The sequence below is a fragment of the Lagopus leucura genome, unplaced genomic scaffold (assembly GCF_019238085.1).
Source record: "Lagopus leucura isolate 7727_CA_CO unplaced genomic scaffold, USGS_WTPT01 Super-Scaffold_100004, whole genome shotgun sequence".
NCBI lineage: Eukaryota > Metazoa > Chordata > Aves > Galliformes > Phasianidae > Lagopus > Lagopus leucura.
In genome coordinates, this window is record NW_024962264.1 from 61,504,158 (window position 1) to 61,528,634 (window position 24,477).

Genomic DNA, 24,477 nt, shown 5'->3' on the forward strand with positions numbered 1-24,477 from the left:
AATAGCCCAAAACTGCGATTGCTGTTCTGGTTTTTAAACACCACTTCAAAGCCAAAAAGTTGATTTTCCTCTCCTGCTGCTTAAGGCAAATTTAACTGGATACACACATGGCGTAAGTGCCAAACCCATTTAGAGTTGGAGTAACTTGCAAAACATACAGGGGGAAGATTCTGTTGTTCTTACTCACTTTAAACAGCTCAACTGAACTAATGGGACTTTGCAATGCAATTAAGAAAAGTAGGATCCAATCCAAAAAGAATATGCACATTTCATAGCTGGAAAACAGACTTCACACCAAGCACATAAGTTATCTGGAGAGGCTTCTGAGTGGCCATTTAATGGACAGTTATTTATGTGAAAAAGCAGTCGTACAATCATACTCCGGGACTTTTTTTTTTTTTCTACAGCCAAGAGCTAAATGAAGTCTTGTATCTATCAGAAGTGTTTGCTAGCAGAGAGAAGCCTTCAAGAAGGGTGCTGTGTGGAAGAGCCTGTCAGCATTAACCCAACGGAAAACAACACACCTAACGTTACATTAATGCAAAACACAACAGCGTTCACCACAGAGAAGAACTTACACAAGATAAAGCGTGAGGCTCTTCCAGAGAAACCCCAGCCCGCTTTTACGCACATACACATACATCCATAAATAAACCGAGAGCTATAGACGAACGATCCAAACACATCCGGAGAGACCCTCCTGTGGAGCAGGAGCCCGAAAGGCGGAGGGAAAGGTTGCTCCGGGGCCGCCGCTCGGCCCGGCAGCCCGGTGCAGGTGCCCGAGGGCAGCGCTGCGAGGCCGGCTCCCGCCCCACCCGCGGGGGTCCCCGCCGCCCGCAGCCTTCGCTCGCTCCTTCCCCACCCTCTCCCCCTCCTCCATCACTTCCTCTCCCCGCCGGCCCCTCTTCCCCTCACCTCAGCCCCTCTTCCTCTCCCCGGACGTCCCGCCGCAGCCCTCGCCTCGCCCTCCGCCTCCTCCTCCTCCTCCTCCTCCTCCCCCCCTCCGCTCTCACTCACCCTCCCGGGCTTTCAGCAGCACCGTGTTGGCCACGATGTTCTCGATTTCCATGGTCGGGGGCTCCTTCCCCTCAGGGCAGCCGGAGTGGAGGCCGCCCCTGCTGCCTCCTTCGCCCCCTCCTCCAGCCCCGCCACCGCCGCGACGCCAAGCCGCCGCTCATCCGGCCCCGCGGGACCTCAGCGCCGCGCTCGCCTCTTCCCCATCACCCGCCGCTCGCTCCGGCACCGGCCTCCCCCCTCCCCAAGGGCGGAGGCAAGGAGCAGGCAGCGCCCGCCCCGACCATCGCTCAAGCGCCCGCCTCAGCCGGCTCCGCCCCGCCGCCGTCCCCGCACCTCTCCCCTTAGAACTACAACTCCCAGAAGGCATCGCAAGACAGAACTCGCCCTCTCCCAGGCGCGCGCTGCGCTCTGCATGCCGGGATACGTAGTGAGTGACCTCGTTCGGCCTCGTCCGGCTTTTCCCAGTGTGGCGGGGGAGAGGGTCGGCGAGTCTCGCGATATTTGGGCGAAAGTCTCGCGAGAGTGTCTCCCTGCCGGTGCGTGGCGGAGCTCGGGCACGCCGGCTGCGGGAGTGCCGTCGCCTCACTGCTCCGTTTACACCGTGCCGATCACCCCACCGGCTCTCGCGGGGTTTCTGAGGCAAGTCTCGCGTAGCCTGGAAGACCACAGTCAGGCCTGAGGAACGCTCTAGCTGTGGACGCCATTTTGGCTTCTCTAGATCTAGTCACCGGGTGCCGAGCGCGTGCTGAGCCTCTCCTCACCCACGCCAGCAATGGGGAAGGCTGCAAAGCGCAAGAAAAAGGCCTCCACATCTTCAAAAGCCAAGGGTTCAGCAGAGTCAACCATAGCCATGGTGAAGAGCAACCCCTTTGAGGTGAAAGTCAACAGGCAGAAGTTTAACATCTTGGGAAGAAAGACCAAGAACGATGTGGGGCTGCCCGGTGTGTCACGGTCCAAGGCTATCAAGAAGGTAAGAGGACAGCAGAAATGGGGAGGGAGGAGGGCAGCTGTTGATGGAGAGGCCGTGAGTCTGGAGCCTCCACAGGTGAGGTAAGAGGCGCATCCCATGTGACAGAAGTGATTGCTCACCTCATGCTGCTGCGGTGAAGAGGGTGTACACAAATGTCTCCCTCCAGAGCAGTCATACAGTGCTGGTCTCAGTGCCTTACCATGCTGTGAGAATGACTCTGTTGTTACTGTGAACTAGAGTACAGTAGGAAGCACAGGGGTTTATTATAAGTGTTCATTATCTAGATTTAGATGCTGCAGGATGTTGAGCTTCTTGATGATGTTGCAACATCACTGTAACAGGGAAAGCCTGAAAGAGGAGTAGGTTCTCATTGCAGTGGAAACTGCGCAGATACAAAACTACCACTGACTTGGAAGACTAGGTTGCTTTTTGTGCAATAGTTAGCTATTTAACTATTACATTGCGAAAGAATGTTAAGATGCAAAGTAGTGGTATGTCCTCATTGATAATAATGTCCATACAGCTTCAGATAATTAAATCTCCCACCCTTGACCCTTTTGAAACTGTCCCCCCTTTTTTTTTGTTCCTTCTTCCCTCTACTGATATCACTGGCTGCCTGACTAAAAATCCATACTGCACGAGGGAAGCTGTTACTTCATATACATTCCAGCATTTATCCTTTCCTTGAGTGAAGCACTTTTTTTTTTTTCTGACCTCTCCCTGTAAAGAAAACAGGAAAGAAATCAGAGTTTCTGTAGCTTCTGTTAAGACTTAAAAACTTTAATGTAACAGCTTGTACTGAGGTTCTCAGTGATGTGGACGTTGATGATGGACACGATTTCTCTACAGCCACCTGAAAAGAGGTTGTAGTGAGGTGGGTAAGGCCTCTTCTCCTACTAGTGGTGGATGAGATATAGTGACTTCAAGCTGTGCCAGAGGTTCAAGATGGATACTAGGAAGAATTTCTTTTCAGAAGGAGTGGGGAGGCATTGGAATACAATGCCCAGAGAGGTGGTGGAATCACTGCCCGTGAAGATGTTCAAGACATTAGAGATGTGGCATTGAGGGACATGGTTAATGGGTATGGTGGGAATGTGTTGATAGTTGGACTAGATGATTTCGAAGGTTTCTTCTAACCTTAATGATTCTGTGATCAAATCTGGATAGCTACATGTAAATTGAATCTGGATGTGTGCATGTCAAACATAATTTAAAGTTAAAATGCAATGGAAAGGACAGCAATTACAGCAGAGCAGCTAGATCATAGGCTGCAGCAAATGAGGATTTGATTAAATACAACAGCCATAAGCACAGAGATAAAGAATGGTAGCTGCTTACCTTTGGAAGACCTCAGGTACATAGGGCTTTCCAGAGAGATACCCTTACTTCCACTACCAGCCCTTAAATGAGATCTGGGAAGGGCTGGATCCTGGCTCCACCCCTTCTGGTCACTCAGGTTTATTGTATACACCTGAGCTCCCTTGAGTTGTCCCTGCCTTCTCACCAGGTGCTCAGTCACTGATTCAAGTCATGACTTAGCATTTCCACTACAAGAGTACTTACTGTAAATAAAGTTATTTTAAAAACTAATGCAGTGAAAGGAAATGGATAGTTTGTCATTTTGAATATATTGTGAAAGATTATACATTAAAATTCTATGAATAGAAGTAATTGGTGAGAGAGGACATGAAATAATGATGAACAAAAGTGCTTTCCCATACCCAACTTAGTAAGATACGTGAACATTCTTACGCGTCACTTAAATTGTTCACTTGTATATGCTATGTAAGAAGTAAATTGAAGGTAGAACTTTAAGAATGGTAGATGAAACCAGGTTTCTGCAGTCAGTAGTGGTGGGGGCTGTAAATTGTGGATGCTCAGGGGGCCACAAACACCTGTTGTAGAAAACCTGCCTTCTCCTTCAGCACACAAGTTTGGGAGTTCATTGCAGTACAAACAGCATTGGAGTACAAACCTGTCCATGAGATTTAGTTGACATCTCTTAAATTAGAGCTGATTTTTTTTTTAAACTGAACACAGCCAGCATTTTCTTTCTTCAGAAACTGTTCAATAACTTCAGCATTTTAGAAAATCTGATAACATTCAATTTTACGTTTTAAGTTTTTCCTTCAACTAGTAAGGTAAATGAAATGTTTGTCATGAGTTACATCACTAGCACTTAGAAATAAGCCTGACTTCTTTGTGCCACAAGTACAGCACGTGCTACTTCATACATGCCTTACTGCTCTCGTGCCTTTAGTGCTCAGCGCTAAAGGAGAGAACTGTTATGTATGTACCCACTTGGGTTTATTTATGTCTTGGATGACAAGACCAGAAGAGGTACAACTGATACTTCTGTTTTCTTTCTTTAATACATTCTTGTCTACTAAGCCTCAGACTGAAATCAGAATTCTTTGGAAGCAATGGTTAGTTTTCTTGTATGACAAAACAAGGACATGTCACAGTGTATCGTATTTTGTCTTCTGGGCAGCTTGTAAGTGTAGTTCATTACTCTGTGTTGTGTATTGTATATGCTTACCATACCCTCTGAGTTTTGCATTATGGTAGACTGGATGATTCCATATTGTCAGGATGCCATGAAGCTTTTTTTGCCTTTGCTTTGAAAGCATTTATTCTGTTCATTTTTTGAACTTGATCTCCTTTTTTTCTTCTAGCGAACTCAAACATTATTGAAAGAATATAAAGAAAAAGAAAAGACAAATGTGTTTAAAGATAAACGTTTTGGTGAATATAACACTAAAATAAGTCCAGAGGAAAAGATGATAAAACGATTCACTTTGGAAAGACAGGTAAAGTGTAAGAATGGGAATTAAAAAGAAAATTTGAGTTGGGAGGGTTACCGTTAATAGAAGGTTTTGCAGGCTAATGTTTTTTGTTTGTTTGTTTTGTTTGTATGTTTTGAACTTCTATGAAAAAACGTCTGTTTATGGGAATCCAGAATGTTCCATGAAAACTTCCTGGTGTTGCAAGACAGATGTTTTTCTGAAGAAGAAAATTCTTTGAGCACGTCTGAGCTCTGATGTGCAAGCAAGCCAATTTTAAGCAGTTGTTGTTTTTCTTTGACTGTTGTAGATTTGCTGTGATTTGGAAATTGGATTAGAAAAAGGCAACCACCAGCAAGTACAATTTGAGATTCTAGTCTAGCTGTTGGAGAACAGCCATTTCATTTGCTGACAGGAGGACCTCTGTAACATGCTGTCATTCTGTAATGTGAACTGTTTGTGTAGTACCATTCTTTCAGTTTTATGATACTCAATCTCCAGAACTGAGTAGTGTAATATTGTAGCCTGCTGGTGATTTATGTAAGCTACATTTCTTCAGAAATATTAACCTGGTAGTGTTCACAAACACTAGAACAGCAAAGAACTGGAACGAGAATCTTCTCAACTAGTCTTAAAAATGCTGGTCTTAGTTTGTTGCCTGAAAACTAGAAATTTTTGTTATTTAATTGTGGGTTTTTTTGTTCTTTTTAGCAAAATTATGGAAAGAAAAATATCTATAATCTCAATGAAGATGAAGAATTAACTCATTTTGGACAATCTTTGGCAGAAATTGAAAAACTGAATGATATTATTGATAGTGATAGTGACACAGATGAAAGAGGAGCATTGTCAGGTAATTATCAGCTAATATCTCACTGCTCTGTAGTTTTTTTTCACTGTTGGTTTTGTTGTTGGTACATTTGCATCATTTGTTTCTTTCACTGAAGAAAAATGTGTAAATGGGTGGGCTGTTGAAGCCAGATTACTACTTAAATACATGTGGAACAACTGTCAAAATTTAGCAGAATCTAAGTTGGAGCTACCCAACCGGCCTGTGGTTTTTTTTCAGAATTAATGTGTACCTAGGTTTCAAGTGCATTGGGCAGCATCTGAAGTTTAAGTGGTTTTCTTGTACCTCTACACATAAATAGTAGTTGGAATATAGAAAAAATATTCCTATCTCATGCAAAATGTTTGTCAGTATAAGTTGTCCAGCATCTTTTTTAGGTGTGAATGTGAGTAGTATATGGCTGATGAAATAATTTTAACTGCTCCCATTCTCAAATACTAGGGGGATACTGTCCTAGCAGCCTCAGCACTTACATATAAGTTTGAAAAAAATGCACAATTTATTTTTTCTTCTAGCTGAGTTAACTGCTGCTCACTTTGGAGGAGGTGGAGGCCTTCTGCGTAAAAAAGCATCAAGTGAGCAGGAAGATGAAGAGGAGGAAAAACCTAAATCTAGGAAGGAACTCATAGAAGAGTTGATAGCCAAATCTAAACAAGAAAAGGTGAGTTTTTAGCTCAAAAGAATAAGTTGATTTATGATATGGAGGACATCACAATTTGTCTTTGCGGAATAAAGTAGCAGTAGCACAGAAAATGATGTAGATAACTGTCTGGAAAAGAGTCTACGGTCCTTGAATATCCATCTGTCCTTGTAAACACTTAAGGAAATAAAGTGAACGTCTACCATGCTTTTGTATCTTCAAGTCTCTCCTTTTCTTGACTCATAGAACTCGTTTCCTGTATGGAGCCCATGTGGCATTCAGTACAACTGTATTGCTTCTACCGCTGTGGATGTTTATACCTTTAAAATGTTAAGCATTTGAAATTTTTTTTTTTAATTTCTATTTTTTTATTTATTATTTTTATATTTATATACATTAATTTGTTTTTATGCTGTAAGTGCTTTGTCTTATCCAGCTGGATCTAACTGCAGCATTTGTGTTTTATTTTTCTAGCAAGAAAGGCAAAGTCGGAGAGAAACTGCCTTAGAACTTACTGAAAAGCTTGACAATGACTGGAAGGAAATCCAAACCCTTATGGTCCGCAAACCCCCAAAGTCAGAAAGAAAGGACAAAGAGGCAGAAAAACCCAAGGTAAAGTTTGGCTAGATTACTTTCTTTTATTCTAATAATTTGTGGTTTTCACTGTCCTAGTGACTGAAGTATGAAGCAAAGTTGATTGCTTTGCGAAATAAAATGAGAGAGGTTGCATGTTGAGCAACATTATTGACTGTTGGTTATTTTTAAGACATACTTTTGCCTGAAGAATAAAAACTGTTGAGAACATTGTCTTACTCTGAATGCCTTTGCTACGTTTCTTGGGTGAAACAACTTCTATTTGACGACAGATTTTTTCCTTGTGACCTGAGTAATGTCCCTACAAAAAGGGAATTAAGGTATTAAGCTTATGAATAAATTTGTTACAGCCTCAAGGCTTTTCCTATTTGTTGTTCTTCCTACTTCTTAATCTAAGAATTAAATAAATAAATAAATAAATAAATAAATAAATAAAAATTATAGTCTTGTGCTATGTATTCTTTTTTCTTGTAGGCATTTTATATTATATGGTATTTATTACCTGGCAGTAATAATTCCGTTTTCAGAAGGCTGAAATAATGAACTGATCTCATGTTAAAATTGATCTTAAATAATGAACAGAAGATACTGAACCAGAAAGTCATATTTTGACATATTGCTTCTTATTTTAAGATGCTTCATGATATACTGAATATTCCACTATGTCAATAATGTGATATCCTAGACAAAAATTGCTTCTCTGTGCTCTGCTGAAAAGGAAAATTATCTTCCCTTGCTTCACGTGAATCTCCTTTTGAGAGTTATCAGGGATGCAGGGATCAGACTGTGTACTAAATATAACATTAATGTTAAGTAGGAGAAAATTATCTAGTGACAAGTAAGAAGAATAATTACCAGAACTGAATTTTAAAGAAGCAGGTTAGTGACTTAAGGATCTATCAAGAGGATTGTAGTCACAAGCTCACTGTGACCTCTGCTAGTAACTGTTTTCCCATGTATGCTGCTTAAATTGGCTGAGCATCAGCAGCTCTTTTTGTTTCCTTTGAGGTAGATATATATGTAATTAATATGATAACAAATACATAGTTTATTTCTAACAGTATTTATGAACTGACTTATGAACTATAAATTGTTTCGTTTATTTTTTTTAGAAAACAGTATTTTATTAATAAATAATATTTTGAAGCTTTTCAATTAGTAAGTTTTCATTTAAGATAATGTTTGTAAGTTCTTCATCTGTGAATAATTTAAATGGAGGGGAGTTCAGGGAAAATTTCTATTCAATCATTCAATCCATTCCTTATGTTAAAACTGAATTGAAAGCAGCTTTCTCTAGACAGTCTTTGCCTTATTTCTTAAAGGCCTTGTTTTCCAGTTGTTGTGTCTGGTAGAAGGGTGGATGCAAAGCAGAATAATAAAACTAAGATAATAAACAACTGTATAAATATTTCTCTAGCCTGATGAATATGATATGATTGTTCGCGAACTTGGATTCGAGATGAAAGCAAAACCTTCAGAAAGGATGAAGACAGAAGAAGAATTGGCAAAAGAGGAGGAGGCGCGACTCCAGAAGCTGGAGGTACACCAGTATGGTTTCGGATTGTTGTCTAATCTGTTTTTTGGAGTGACCACATATACTTATTGCTTGGCCTTCGATTGAAAGTGGCGGTACTAAACTGCTGTTCATCAGAGGGCAAATGCAGGAAATCTCTTTGTGTTTTGTTTGGAATCTAATATAGTAAAGGAAGCATGGACTTAGTACATGACTTAGGTTCATGAAATAAGTAAATATTCTTTTCGATAAAAAATAGAATATCACTTTGATTTGCCTTTAAACGTTTTAAATTATTCAGAGTTTAGATGCAATTCAGTAAGGGGGGATATTTTATTGCAAAGAAGTTGAGCTAATATGCTGCCAAGTCATGTCATGCTTTCTTCTGGTGTTGTAAATCTTCCAGCAGTAGCATGTATATAGCTTTGCTTTGCATAGGAATAGGGTTCTCTTGGGAAATGTTTCATGCTGTTTCTTCTATACTGTGCTCTGAGTCCTATAGAAAGAATTAATTACTTGGTAAATGTTTCTCTCCTTTCCTTTTGGAATACTAGGGACACTTCTAAGATGGTAGAGAGAGGTGGTACCTTCACGTTACAGCAAAAGGGAAAGGATTTTTTTTCTTTCCTATTCTTGTTGTGTTGTTTGATGGATGATCTAGCTGAGTGCCAAAGTGAAAGTGCTTCTGAAAATGATTGTTTCACATGTTGCCCATTGGATCTATTTGTACATTCAGTGTAATGTTAAAATCTTAAGATTATGTTTTCTGCAAACTTGTTACACTTAGGAGAAAGAAATAAACTCTGCAGAATCACAAAACACCAATGGAAGCTGCATTTTCTGGTAAACCACACAGATAAAATAAGAGAACGTAACAGATTTGGAAGCCCAGTTAAAAAGCCTTCCAAATAACAGTTATCACATATGCAATTGCATTAGGCTATCAAATCATACTGCCCAACAAAACAAAATATTAGTTTTTGTTCATAATTTGCCAAGTCACTGTTTTTAATTTTCACCTACTACTTGACAATTCTAGTTAGGTTTTTTTTCCCCTTTGCTTTTCTTAAATGCAGTGTTTGAGAGTTCTTTCATTCTTGTGTAAACACATGATCTCCCTGTGTATGTTACCTCTCCTAAAACACAGGCAGATCGACTACGTCGAATGCATGGAATAGATGAACAAGAGAATAAAAAGAAACCCAGCCACGTGTCAGCTGATGATCTAGCTGATGGCTTTATCCTGGACAAAGATGACAGACGTTTATTGTCTTACAAGGTAAGATAGGAAATCTCAGTGTTTTCAAGGTTCTGAAGTGCAAATAGGAAAATCAGTTTGGAAGTGATCTCTGGAAAACTTTAGTCCAAATCTGTGCTCAAAGCAGGGTCAGTTGTGGAATCACCAGGTTGTTCAGTGTTTTGTTCAATCTTGTCTCGAAAAATCTCCAAGAATAGAGGCTACACAATCTATCTAGGCATTATATTCTGCTGATTTTCTTACTGTAAAAAAAGTTTCTCAATCTGAACTTCTCTTGTTTAAACTTAAACCAGTTGTTTCTCTTTCTGCCACCACGGACTGTGATGCAGAGTGCTACACTGCCTTCTCAGTGACTTCCCTTACAGGCACGGAAAGGCTGCTGTTTGGTTCCAGGCTGAAAAAAAGCATGTGTTCCACAGCATCTCCTCATAGCACAGATTCTGTGACCCCTGATGGTCTTGGTGACTTTGTCTTGAACTTGCAGCTGTTTGTAGATAATCTTTCTTGTATTTTAATACTGTATTCTATCTGTTTTTTAAAAGTGCTGAGGAAAGGAGAATGCTTGTTTCCCTCTGTAGTCCTACTGTGCTCTGTAGCCTTCTGTGCTCTGACTTAACTGGATTGCGGACAGGTCCTTAGCCCTTCCATTTGTTGCTTTTTACACTTATTTATTTTTTTTAATTTGCACTATATGCCATATGAAGTAGCTTTGCTTAAGGTGGCAGAGTGAGTAAAACCTTAAAGCTGATGCAATGAGTCACCCTGACTGTGTGATGCATGTGTGTGCATACTGATCCTTTCATCTTCTTATATGGAAGTAGCAAGGGAAGTGCTCCTCTCAGCAGAGAATGCAAATTGTGAATGTGCATTTAAATTTTTGATTAAGAAAACCAAGATGGGAACAATTATTTATCTGATACACTCTTTTAATGCATAGAAGTAGTTAAAATGTCTTTTTAACCACGAATGCTTCTGTAAGTGATGTAGAAATTTTATGCAAGTATTCCTTACTTTCCCACTGGTACTATTGTAGTCCTTACATACAGTATCCTGTTCTTCCTATCTCTTACTGCTCCCTAGAAATACACTTCTATTCATTTATCTGTATACATTCTCTCTTCTTAAAATTCGTTCTTGGCTGGCACAGCTGCCAGTCACTGCTTGGTCATAGTAACTTTTAAAGATACATTTCCATGGTGATTCTGGCAAATTGCTGTCACTTCACTGGTGTTTTAATTGGCTTATTTTCTCTACTGGCAGGATGGAAAAATGAACATTGAAAATGTGGAGGAGGAGGAGGAGGAGGAGGACAAAGAAGAGGAGGAGGGCAAAGAAGATGAAGAGGAACAGGAAGAAGAGGAAGGTGAGAAGGAAGATAATGAGAATGAAGAAGGTGAGGAAGAATCTGCTACTGAAGATGAGGAGGATGTTGCGTCAGATAACCACTCAGATCTTGAGTCTGACCTTGAGAGTGAAGAAGAAGCTGCAGGAGACAAAGAACAAAAGAAACACAAGGCAAATGAAAATGAATCGCAGAATGTGGAGGAACTGGATCCAAAAATGGAAGCTGCCAAATCAGAGCTTCCATATACATTTGCTGGTAAGCAAGACTGATGCAGAGATCCCTGTTGTCTTTAAGGTTTTATAACCTGTGTTTCTCTCTGTCCTGCAGTATCTTATATATTCCTGACAATCTATTCTAATCTAAATCTTCTAATCTGAAGTTTTACCTCATAATTGTCTCCTACTGTTCCGAGTGCAGACAGTAGCTGCTGTTCTTAGTGATTAGCACTGATCATGCTGTGAGCAGTGGAAACCGGATCTGTTTCACCCGAGAACATTTACTTCTGCTTCTATCAGCCTTAGAATTGACAAAGACATAGTGAGGATGAAAACAGAAAGATCTGTACTTGTTTCCAAGTGCATCCAATCTAAAATGCTGTGTTTTGCATGAGAGAAGTTAAAATAGTATTCTGTCATCGATGTTTAAATGAGGAGAGCTTTCCTTCTGTCGCGTTTGAACTGATATTTTTGTCAGAGGTGTAGAGAGGCAGCATTGTGAGGTGTCATCCCTGCGATACAGCATTGCAGCATTTTGAGATAGAGACAGTCAAAGTTTGACTCCTTTGGGACTTGTACCTAGGAGGAAGGAGGGAGCATGTTCCAAGTAGTATACAAACCAATCATTAATACTGAGTATTTAATGCAACTAGCTATTGTCCTAGTATAGGTTTCTCTAATAAAATTAACTGTTACACAAGACTGAACAACCTTTCAAACAACCTTCTCCTAGTGCTTGCTTTTTTCCCATCAAAAGGAAATAGCATACATTACCCAAAGCCTTTTAAATTGCATTCAGAATTTATCTTAACCAGAAAGCAATTGCATTAAAATAACTCAAAAACTGAACAGGTTAAGATGTTACTTTGCACATTCACTTATGCAGAAGACTAAAATACTACTTTTTGGGGAGGAGGGTAAAATTATTTTCTATTAGTGGCAAGTTTCTTACTTTATTTAATATCTTTCATACAAAAGCTCATTAGATGAGAATTAAATGTAGAGCTAATTGTATTATGGTAAATTTATGGTTGAATGAATGCATAAGCTCACTTCTGATGTGTTGCATGTGTGTGCACGTAGTTACGCTCAGCCTGGGCAGCAAATGCAGCACAAATTGCATCTTGGTTTTTTAAAAGCATTCGTCTTATTTTCTGACTTATGCTCATGTGTGCTATGTTACACACATTTTGATAGGCTACCATTACAGGGTTACTATTTAAAAGCCATGTGTTATCTTTTTTTCTGAAAGATGACACTTTCAAATTGGGAATCTGTTAGGTGGTTACTTGAATTAAATAACTGTTAGAGATTTGGTAATTTTTTGTTTTTACCTTACAGTTCCTGAGTCCTATGAGAAATTGAAATCTTTATTGGCTGGAAGAACAGTAGAGCAACAGCTTATTATACTGGAGAGGATTCAGAAATGCAATCACCCAAGTCTTGCAGTGGGAAACAAAACAAAGTTGGAAGTATGTTTTCATGTTTTGTTTTATCTTGTATTTTAAGGTTTGAAATTAACTTTGAATCCCTGCTTAAGTTTTACTAAGGATTCAGGAAGCAGCATAACATGTACATGTTCTTATAACAGTGCAATCAACATACTGCTTGTTTCTTTTCTAACTTTTTTATCACTGTTCTTTTGTGCTGTTCTGGAAAATATGGGTGATGAAAGAAAATTAATGTTTTTTAACATACTGTGCTTCTTGCAGAAACTATTTGGCTTTCTTCTGGAATATATTGGAGAGTTAGCAACTCTGGATCTACCAGAGCTCAAAGCAATTGACAAACTCATCCTGTAAGTAATAGATCGTGTTCACTTTTGCTCCTTTCTGGTCTAAAGAGGAAAGCTACCTAGGGTGAAGTATTTAATATGTAGCTCTGTCAGGATTGTAGGCAACTTAGTGTCCTAAATCTGTTTCATGTATTGTCTGGACTATTAACTGTACCAAGACATTAGAATGTAATTTTTTATCTGTAAGTGCTTTTCATGGGTAGTAGATAAATAATATGCCAGCTGTGCATGAAAACTTCTGTATGGAGTTACCCATTCAGCAGATTAAGGGCTTTACAGTTTGCAGTGACGGTGTGCTGTTGCCTGTACAGTTGTTTTTATTTTAACATGTGTTTCCATTCTGTGAATTCACTCTCATTAGGAACTAAGTGAAAATAGAATTAGAATGTAATAGCAAGCCCATATAAAAGTTCTGAAGAAACGTTTTTCAGGAAATTGGCAATTTGGAATTGTTGTCTTCAAATATATAATGGGTATTTTTTGTGGCAAGAGAGCCAAACTTGTCTCACAGTTACATGGCAAAGGATGAGGGTCAATGGATGCAAGTTGCAGTAAAGGAAATTCCAGTTACTTGTAAGGAAAAAATCTTCACAGCAATTGTATTGAACCCTAGAACAGGTTTCCCAGAGAAGCTGTAGAAGATTCACAGAATTGAACGAAACTGTAAGCAAGCTGATTCAGCGTTGAAGTTAGCTGTGCTTTGAGCAGGGAATTGCACCAGGTCCCCTCCAAGGTCCCTTACAACCAAAATTAGTCTGTTACTCCTATCTTGACTTTGTGGCCGAGGCAACTTTTTTGCAGTGAATTATTTGTATGTACCTTGAAATAAAAAACAAACAGTGAAAACTAAAGGAAATAGTTTTTAATAAGCTGTTATGTGCAGGTTTAGCATGCATTACTCTGTTGCATTCATCAGCAAGAGCTGCTGATAGCCACACATGCTGGGGTTTTGTAAAAACATGTACACATTTTGATTGTTTTATAGAGCTGAGATTTATTAATATCACTGCAAACATTTTAAATGAAAATACTGAAAAGCAGATGCAGATGTCTGAGTGCACCTTCCTGTAGGCTTTAACCACAGGCCAGGAGCTGGCCTAACTTTGTGGGGTTGGTTTTTTTTTTGTATTTTAAGTAATAACTTTGCTAACCACGTTACTGCTGTACCTGTTCCTTAACACTGCATGAGAGTATTTTGAGTTATGAGTTGCCTGATATGGACCAGCATATCTTTGTACAGTAAAATGAAGAGTTAGGTGATTTAGAAAGATGTGTTTTAATCATATGAGATTATTTAGGAATGTATTTTAAAGTTTTTAATTATTTTTTTTTATTTTTAAGATTTAGAAACCTCCAAATCAGAGGTTGCCCAATCTGCAAATCTCAGATTGCCCAGTGAAAAGTACATCTCTGTAAACCAACAGTATTACAGTCATAATCTGTGCAGGGCTGTGGTGGCTATTTCTCTAAAAAATAATTTGTTTCAGGGAGTTTGTTTTTGTTATGGATGGAACACAAGAAACCACCCTGCAGATGCTTAAAAATCAGGTTTTTAGTTAACATCACTGGTGTAACTTGATCATGACTTACATTTCTTCTTAATAGGCCATTGTACAATCTTTGCCAGATGTTTCCTGAAGCAGCCAGTGGCAATATTAAGTTTGTCCTTCGAGACGCTGCACATGAGATGGAAGAAGTAATTGAAGTCAAAGGCCGTGCAACGTTTCCAGGCTTGGACACGGTAACAAATACCTGCTGCTAAGCAAGCTCTTGCTCTTTCCATTAGTACAGAAATGCTAGTAAATGCATGATGATGGGGATGTAATTTTGCATTTCAAGTTATATAATGAGTTATTAGCATCTATGAAGTTTTATATTTCTTAAATTTAAATGTGCAGATAAAAAAACATTCTACAGAGTAGAAGTGTGACTGATATATTAACAAGGGGAACAGATCTTAAATTGCCTCTCCAGTTGATGTAGTAGAGCATTATTAGTTTTCCTGATGAAATTTTCGTGGATATTGATGTTGTCTGTTATGTCCTGATTTCTTCAGTTACATTAAGTGCAAATATTTTAAAAATGCTCCATAGAAGTGCAGTATCTCTTAGTTTCAGAAAAATATCAAGGAAATAACATAATGGACTTAAAGTACCATTTTTAATGCTGTAGATGTGAGTCATGCTAAATTAATGACTCAGAGTGAAAGGACTGAACTTACTTTCTTGTATTATTCTATGATAAGTAATACTCCAGAATTTCGGTAGCCATGCTAAATCTGAACAGACTCTATTTTCAAAGTTCAGGTAAATGGCTGTTAGAGAATTCACATGGAACATATAGAAAATGAATATTTGTTTATGTAGTAGACTGTTTTCAAAGAGCAGATGTAAGTCAGTAATCCTAAGAGAACTACTTGTTTGGGTTTTTTTTGTCTCCCAGCTTGAGAAAACAATGTTGCCTAATTGGATATTTAGAGTATTGAAAGAAAGTGAATTAAAGAATTTGATTGGAAGACTTGCTTCTTATAGCTTGGACAATATTTATATGGAGTTCTTTTTGAAGAGTCTTCAGGATGTTTTGGGTTTTGCAGGAAATGTATTGTGGAGAGCTTTTAGCTTCTTAGTATGTTTTGTCTATTGCTCTTACAACATGCAGTTCGACACGCAGTGGATGTTCTATTTTCTCAGGTACCTTAAACAGTCATTTCAGTAAACAGGTTGTAAACATATCCGACTTCTGAATGATGTTCGCCGTGATATTTTTAGACCACTACATGACAGCTACTCATCTATCACAGTTACATATGTGTAAGATTAAGATCCTTGGAAATGTCTTAATACATTTTCTCTCTATTCTATGTTGTATTCACTATCAGCTTATTTATTTGAAAATTACATCACTGCTGTTTCCAACATCTGACTTCTGGCATCCAGTTGTAACTCCTGCTTTTATATACATGAGTCAGCTGCTTACTAAGGTATGTCTATGATGTTGTGTCTCTGTATACAACTTCACTTCCTTGTTTCTTCCTAGCACTCCAACTATGTGTTATAATTAATGTGTATATATTGGAACTGCACTGAAAAGGATGCTCTATGTTTGGTCACAGATAGTAAATGCAGAAAAAAATTAAGAGAAAAAACTCTCATAGAGTACAATCCAACTCAGAATTTGATCTAATAATTTTTGTGAGCTGCCATGCAAGAATATCTTACATGAGAAACTATGTGAAACTAATGGAACAGACTGAATAAAGTACAAAATCATTTGTTAGTGATTTCTCTTTCATATATTGCAATTGTTCCAATTCAAGAAAGGCTTTCATTTAAGAAGCAGTAATGTGTGTTTTCCTTAAAACTTTACCTAGTACAGCGTATTGCAGTGTATTTAAGCACTTACTTTTCTATCCAAATATTTTTCATATAGGCTTTGAAAGTTCTGAGCTAGTTGTTTTGTTACTGTTGCTGATCCAAGTTGCTTGGAGCCTGATGTTTCTTTGTTTCACTTACGAAAATGGACTTGGGGTTGGAGGCAAAAAGTAGGACTAAAATTGACACATAGTTCAGATGGCAGAGCAAATGAGCAGTAAGAACTTTCTGGTGATTGAGCACCTTCTAGTGGCTAAACCTCATCTTCCTCATCAACTGTGCCTATGCTCTTTAGTAAGAGCTAAAAGGGAAGGCAATATTTTTCGCTTAAATCCAGAGGGTTCCATTATACAGATTTTAAAATGTGTACAAGTCCCTGAATATTTATGCCTTTGGAGGGATGCTGCATTTGTGTTGGACAGACATTTACTAATAATGTGCTTTCTTTTTTTCTTTTTATAGTGCCGCATCACAACACTGCAAGATGTTATTAAAGGTTTGTTTGTATGCTCTTTGCTCCTGGAATATGTATCTCTCTCCAAACGATTTGTACCAGAACTCATCAATTTTCTTCTTGGAGTACTTCACATATCTCTACCCAAACAGCAGGCCCAGGGTGAGTTTGTTTGAGTAAATGAGTAAGAAATTTTTATATTAGTGATTTTCTTTAAAATTTCATTAATTAATTAATTGTCTTTCACAATGAATCTAATGTTTTGAACAGAAGAGCCCAACCATCTGCTAGGCTAGCCTTCCATAGCTTTGATCTTTCAGGAAAGAAACAATGTTTTCAAACTTTTGAATTGCTCACAGTGCAGTACTTTTGCAGTATTGTTCTAAATAGACCACACTGTAGGACTGCAGTCTAAAATTCACAGTTCCTATAGGATTATAATGAGTACCCTGTTCTTCACAGTAAGGAAGCAGTTAATGCTGCACTCTTCCTTATCAACTAATAGCCATTTCACCAAGAGAAGTATGTCACAAAATTGTTGTTTTTTCTTTTTGTTTATGTGTCTGGGATTTGTTGTAGTTTAACAGAGGGCAGCTATCCCCACAAGCAGATTAGTCTGTGCTGTAACATAACTGTGTAAACTGTGTAAATGCAGACAACAAGAACAATAAAACTGTCTTTTCAATGGGATCCAGCTGCTAGCAAGTGATTTTCAATTGCCAGTCTTCCAGTCTTTGTCTTTCTATGACTTCCTTTTTTCCTGTGTGGACTCACTTCTAGCTTTAAAATTGCTCCAGATCTGAAGCTTCTTGTTGAAGTATTTAGTGACAAAAATTCACCTAGAGGAGCTTTGTCAGAGCACAGTGCTAATTCATGTGCTAGTGTCTCTGTCTGGGTCACTCATAATGTCTTTGAGCACTGCAGGAAGAGTATTCTCAAATGAAAATTTTCAATTATTTATTGGCAAAAACTCAGAGAAGACATCTGGGATTTAATGAACTTACAGAGTAATTATTACTGTGTTCATCACTGTTGATGAAACACCTCAAGTCTTTGTTCTCTGGGCAGTCATCAGTCAGGCATGGAAGGTTCATCTTCTGTTGTTTCAGTATTTCAGTTTATCTTCAGCATTACTGAGTAGCTGTCTTGCAGTTCCCTTTTTTGTTCCTTCAAGACTTTCATGCCTTCCTGTGCTGGTGTTCTTTTCTTCTTTTGAGTTTTTGAGCTACAAATGATCCCTTTCTCAACAAGCTCAGTATTGCATTTTCACCTTTATTAGCTTGTGTGGCTGTAACCTGCAGACTCACCCAGCTCCTTCTCACAGTGTAGCAGTTTTCTCTGAAGTGTGAGCCAAGGTTGCACAGCTGGGTTGCATCAGAGCTAAAGCACTGGATTCTTAGAACACCAACAGCTGCGCTCTTAAAACAAGGTGGGAAGAGACTACAGAGTGGATGGGTTACACTGCACTTAAACTGTTTTCTCCTTTGTGTACTCTTGTAGGAATCTATGATCTACAGAGGTTTTAGATACCATTAAAATACAGGTTTTTGCAAAATCAGATAAGCTTTTTAAAAATAGTTAGTGGTAATTATTTAAGTTTTAACCATTTTTTAATTTTGTTTGTATTTCTGCTAATGTATTTGCGTTAGTTAAATTTTCACAGTGTTGTTTTCTGTTAGCAGGGAAGGAGAGGTGAATAAAGTATATACTAAAGGCACAGCATTCTCTTTCTGAGAATTTTTCACTCACTGTTGATGTTTTGAAGTTACCAGATATTCCATTGTGTTCATAACTATCCCTGAGGGAACTGTTACTTATAAATGTGATGGTTTTGCTGTCAGCAGTGAATATTTTAAAGCAAACTGACATCCAGCTCTCTGGAATATTTTCTGTTGTCACACCAAAAAATTTCTTGAGGTTTTATTTTGACAATGAGTAACATCAACAAGTAGAACTTATTGTTTTCATTTTATGAGTTTAATCCATTTATTTTTCACACGAAATGGTACAGAACACAACTTCTTGAAAGACTAAAGTACACAAGTACACTTTCTGATCTGGTTTAGGGTTTTTTTTGTTTTTTTTAGTAGAAAAACTGGAGGGAAAGAGTAGGAAGGAATCGCCATTGTTGATAGCCTGTTAATGGAACTCTGATGTAGAGCTGCTATCCTCTCACAAGTAAAAGAAATAATAAACACTTTTGAAATTAGTTCCATTGTAAGCTTGCAGAACTTAAAGAATAAAGAGAAAAGAAAAAGATCCAGAATGGGGACTGCAAATTATTTTCTACCTTAGCTGTGAGATTTAGCATAGTAATTCTCAAGTCTTTTCAATGTGCCCTGCCCCAGTTCATGTTCTATGTTTCCTCTTCTTGTTTTAAAACTACTTAGGTGTAACAAGAGGGGACTTTACAGTATGCATCTAAGGGTCTCAGCTGGAGAGGTTCAGTGATGTATGGTAACTGTGAGCTTCTCCTGTTCACGCTCACTGTTCTGCTGGCCCACTTTCTGGTCAATAAGCCAGAACTCACAACTCCAAGGGAAAGTCCTGTTCCTTGCCCTTTCCTCTGAAGCATGTCCAATACTTCACCCTTGCCTGCAGTTTTAATTGTGCATCTTGTTCTCCACAGGGCAGATACCTGCTCTCTCTTCATACGTGATTATGATTGTGCTTGTAGTCCGTTATTTCAGAGAATCCTAATGCTGCTGAAGTTTGGGGTGTGGTTTTTTTTCTTTTTTCTTTTTTCTTTTTTTTTTTTTTAAGACCGTGATTAGGAACTTCTAAAGAATTAATACTGAGAACCTATTTGTTGATCACTATTCTTGTTTCTTAGGCTATACTGTAGTCCATCCATTCACACCAGTGGGGAAAAATTTAGAACTGCTTTTGGTGTGTGATAAGAAGGATCTGGAAAGTTGGCAGAAGCAAAACCTGCCTTTGAGTGCTGTGACTAGATTAAAGGAATTGAGCAAAACAGAAATTAATCATATCAGGTATGTGAGAATAAGAGCAGCGAGCTGCTCTGCTTTGTTTGTATCTTACTACTCTGTAGCATATGGAATTATGAATCTTATATTAAAATGTTATGTGGAGCACTCAACCCCTCCATTCCTTTTCAGTACAGTTGTGGATTGATGGGATGATGCAGATACAGAGGATATGCTCAATACTTTGAACTGTCATGCTTTTCAGAAGTAAATACTGCATTTACCTACAAGGGCTAGAAGAGTCACAGAAGTAATCAAGCACCACAGTTAGGAAAGAACAAAGTTAAACATAAAACATGTTAGACCGCATTTTTCACCTTGTCTGTGTGTCATGTCATAACATCTCAGGGATGAGTAAGTGTTTTGTGATGAAGTTTAAAACAAACAAACAAACAAAAAAAAAAACCAAAAACCACACACACACAAAAAAAAAAAGAAAAACCAACATAATTCTGTTCTGAGTTCTGAGTGTGACAGTATTAGAACCAGTGTAAAAACCTGTTACTCAAGCAGCAAAGACACAATACTGTTTTGTCCTTTGTGCACCAACATAAGTAGTTGTTGCTGATAGTTTTCTTGGGTATTTGCTTGCATAAAGAGAGTGAAATTCTAGTCTGAACTAACAACCAGGAACAGACTTGTAACTGATTGTGTCAGAGAGTCTTAATAATAGACACTGCTAATTCACCAAAATTTAATTAGTGTAATACATTTTATTTGACAGTGCAGTACAGCTTTTGCAAGTGAAATTGTTACATTATTTTCTACATTACCAGGTTGTCGTGTCTCGCCTTGTGTCTTGATCTTGTTAAAAGATGTGCAGTTCTATACGAGTTTTTACCATCGTTCCATGAAATAATGCATCCAATAAGAGTACTCCTGACACAGCATGTGTCAGCGAATGAATGCCCTGAACAAATGCAGGTATGTGCTCCTCCAGTGTGAAATAATTGATACAATTGGCTCATTAATAAATGCTGTCATCTTCATCTGTTCTTTGGAAAGAAAAAAAAAAAGTAGAATAATCTGTGAGATGTTTTCAAGGGTCAGGTGTTTGCTATAGGTGATTTTCAAATATCATAAGTGATGTTTTTGTGGAGAAAACAAGGAGGAGTAGAGAATGCTTAGAAGATATTTTTCATTGTCTGTCTTGTCTTGCACTTCTAATTGAGGAGAGCAGAACTTGCTACAACCAAATACACACACCAAGCTAATGAGATTGTAATCAACATATGTACACCTGGTCTGCTACTTCACTTAAAAGAAGTCAGTTTATTTACCTAGCAATTAAATTCAAATATATATGTATTTTAACCTGTCTTTAGGATATAGCAAAATTGTCCTCTCCTCAAAGAGGCATTATGAAATAAAGAGAACAAAGTTTTGTAATGTTGATGATGCAAAATGGCCTGGTTTTTGCCATCAAAGTAAAAAAAAATTAGCAGTTCTACTTAAAATGACTCTGAAAGGTGGCTCTTGAATTGATCTAGCTTTAGTCTCGCTTATTCATCTGTTAGGTAAAATTATCTGTAGACGTTTCTGATTGCCCATGTTTCCATCTTAGTGAAATTCCTGAAAAGTTTAAAGAATTGTTCAGCCTGGAAAGTTTACAGCATTTCAGTGTTGTCAGTATCCTAACGAATAGCTGTTCTCAGAAGAACATTGTACGGGGAGAAGATTGCTGTTGATTTAATTTATAGGAGGTTGTGAATTATGGTGTCTCTAATACACTTTTGAAGTTGTAATTTGATTTGCGTTTTCAGGAATGGTATCACAGTGCTCTGAAAGAGCTGGAGAACAAAGCAAAGCACTATACTCCACTGGTATGTGAGAAAAAGAAGCCAGTGCCATTGAAACAGTATACGCCCAAGATTGTGAAAGTGTAAGTAAAGCAAGCTTAGTGCAAAAGAAAAAGTGCATCTAAGCATTCTGATGCTAAGGCTTCAGGCTAAAAAGAGTTGGAAGGGAGGACATAAAATGGGCAACTTTGTTGCATTTTATGCACGAGCTGCAAAGGGCTGGGTACTTCGGTGGTAGGGAGAGGGAGAAAAGGGAAAGAGGAATTCTAAGAAACAGAGCAGAAATTACTGTGTGAGGGAAGGAACAGCACAGGGAACCAAGTCCTGCCCATCTAATCAGTTATAAATTAATAAATTTCAAGTTGAAAAGAGACCTACTACACAGTATGTTACTGTGTACTCTGCAAAGCACTTGAGTCTCAAGGACAGTAGTTCATAAAAAATCATACTGAAATATATAGAAGTAAAGATGAATGATGAATTGCTGTGGGATTTTTAACTGATGCAAAAGAGCAGGCAGACTACTACTGTACTCTGTCTCACAGACCATGGCAGATAATGCATCACATTAAGCATTCTTATAAATATACCAGGCTGCACAATTCCTTTTTCCTCCCGCACGAGCAGTTTTCTGCCTTTCAACAACAGCAGGCACAAAAAACATGGAGCTTTCTTTCTCTCTTTTTATAGAGATAAAATGGTCATGTACATTGTTATGTTCTCTCTTGAAATTAAATTTAAATAGCACTGGTTCCTTTTGTAGATGGTAGAACTGTATTCTGATTCAGGAAGTCTGATTTATATTGACTGCTGACTCATCTGGGCCTGTTTATTATCTGCAAGGGCAAAAACTTGTCTTACTCATTCTAATTTAAGGAGACAGCTTTTCCTCTGCCATGCACATTTATTCCCTTGTAACCGATTGGGCCTTTTTTTTTATTTTTAGAGTTTATCTGTAGAGAAAGTTTGCAAAAATGTAAAATATACGGGGGGATTCCCTCTTTTCCAGGTACCTTTTGTTTTTCTGCTCCAGCTTTTTCAATCTGTTTAACAAAATGCAGGCTATGTGGGGTATTGAAGTGTATCTGTTTTCTGGAAAATGTTATCTGCTTAAAATCTGCGTGGTGATGATACGCAGCTGATCGGTGACCCTTCTTCTGGTATGTTCAGCCCCTTATTTTTAAAGTTGATCACACAGTGTTCTGTGTTCACATATACATATTTTCGTTTCAGTTTAGAGTTTGGAAGAAAGCAGGGAGGCAGCAAAAAGGAGCAAGAAAGAAAGCGGTTAATTCACAAACATAAACGTGAATTTAAGGGAGCCGTTCGTGAGATCCGGAAGGACAACCAGTTTCTGGCTAGAATGCAGCTTTCAGAAATCATGGAGAGGTAACATAGCCCTTGCTTCAGCAGTACTTTAAGAGTTGTTATTCTGTGTGTTCATTTCTTTGCTGTGTGAGGAGATTGAAGTGATGATAAACAGTATTAAACTTGGAAAAAAAAAAGGAAAGTTTGGGGGAAACGAAAATTTTCATTAGAGATCATTTTAAATTTTGACTTTGTAGTTTCATTTCTCTGGATAAGAACATGCAGAAAGTTCTTAACTAAAGTATTTGGTGACATCTAAGATTTGTGGGGCTTCTTATAGATGAATATGGATAGTCTAAATGTACTTATTTACTTTCCCTAATATAATCCTTCTGAAATATTTAACACATTAATTGCTTCCTTTGCAGAGATTCAGCCAGAAAGCGAAAAGTGAAAGAGCTTCTTGGTAGTCTTGCTACACAGGAAGGTGAATGGAAAGCTATGAAAAGGAAAAAGGGGAAGAACTAACTGGGACTGTCTACACACAGAAAGTTTGGTTTTACTGGTGTATAAAATACCACGATTGTATGGCTTTTGCACAGACTTTAATTGCATCCTTTGGATGCATTCCTTTTGAGACAAATAACATCATCAGATCTGTCTGAAAAAGTGAAAGAAAAATAAAAATAACGCTTTTGTATGTGTGTGGTATATTTCTGTTTATTTTAATAACAGTATCTGGATGAGTAATCAGAATTATCAGTGTTTATTTCTATCGTAAATCACACAAATATTGTACAAAAAAATCTTGATACCTCTTTAATATTGAATAATTGCAAGCAGCTCTCATAGTGGTAATATTCTTGAAGCTTTAACAGTAATACTGTAACTATTCTGTAGCATTGTTCATTCTAATTCATGGTTTTGGTGGAGTAATGGAGTTGCTTTTCAAGCACTTTTTTTCAAGTCCTTTATTAAAGTTGTGCATCCATTCATCTCTTCAGTGATTTTTGGATTGAATTGAGCTCTCAAATTCTTGGTTATCTAAGGCAGTAAACTACAATTCCTCAGCATATTTGTAAACATCTGATTTAAGCTCACAGTAACCTCTTTAATTCTATTTGTTTTATCATATATGTGTAATTCACTGCCTAGCATAACTGTGGAAAATATCTGCTTTTCAAGTAGAGCCAGTAAATACTTCTTTTTAAAATACTGTGCTTGTGAGGAAACATTGAATTGAAACAAAGAACACTACAGTTGTTTGAAGGTGCTAGTCTAAACTAGGTCGTAACTCAGACATTCATTGTGATCTGTTGATAAATCTAGAGACAGGGTTGTTTTTTTTTTTTTTGCATGAAAGAAAATGACAAGTTTTGAAGGAAAGCATTACAAAAATTAAATCCTCTATCACAGTAACATTTGAGGATCAATGCAAAGAGCAAACTAGAAAATCTTTAGAACAAATGAAATAATTAGCCAGGGTTCCTTACGAAAACCCCATCAAGAAAGAAAAACACCAGAAAGCACTCTTCTGGCCAATGGGTAACTCAGGAATGGTAACATCTACTGTTGGTG

The 24,477-nt window shown here is 38.0% G+C and overlaps 2 protein-coding genes across 3 annotated transcripts in view; one reads left to right on the forward strand and one right to left on the reverse strand.

Annotated features, from left to right (window-relative positions):
• The window catches only part of GRK4 (G protein-coupled receptor kinase 4), a 36,166-nt gene extending 32,817 nt beyond the window's left edge, over positions 1-3,349 (reverse strand). Inside the window, exon 1 of one of the 2 annotated variants that reach the window (XM_042870713.1) lies at positions 3,326-3,349. In XM_042870713.1, the coding sequence (XP_042726647.1) occupies positions 3,326-3,347 (22 nt within the window). In that variant the 5' untranslated portion in view covers positions 3,348-3,349. Of the gene's footprint in view, positions 1-1,017; positions 1,166-3,325 lie in introns of those variants that run through there. The other variant, XM_042870712.1, reaches the window with a different exon arrangement.
• On the forward strand, positions 1,534-23,599 carry NOP14 (NOP14 nucleolar protein). The gene is made up of 18 exons (XM_042870711.1): positions 1,534-1,987; positions 4,663-4,797; positions 5,482-5,623; positions 6,136-6,281; positions 6,735-6,872; positions 8,272-8,394; positions 9,515-9,646; positions 10,886-11,225; positions 12,527-12,657; positions 12,898-12,983; positions 14,586-14,721; positions 15,859-15,960; positions 16,814-16,967; positions 19,639-19,798; positions 20,569-20,716; positions 21,556-21,674; positions 22,825-22,980; positions 23,328-23,599. The coding sequence occupies exons 1-18, from the start codon at positions 1,790-1,792 to the stop codon at positions 23,425-23,427; spliced, it is 2,646 nt and encodes an 881-aa protein (XP_042726645.1). The 5' UTR covers positions 1,534-1,789; the 3' UTR covers positions 23,428-23,599.
• The last annotated feature ends 878 nt before the right edge of the window (positions 23,600-24,477 follow it).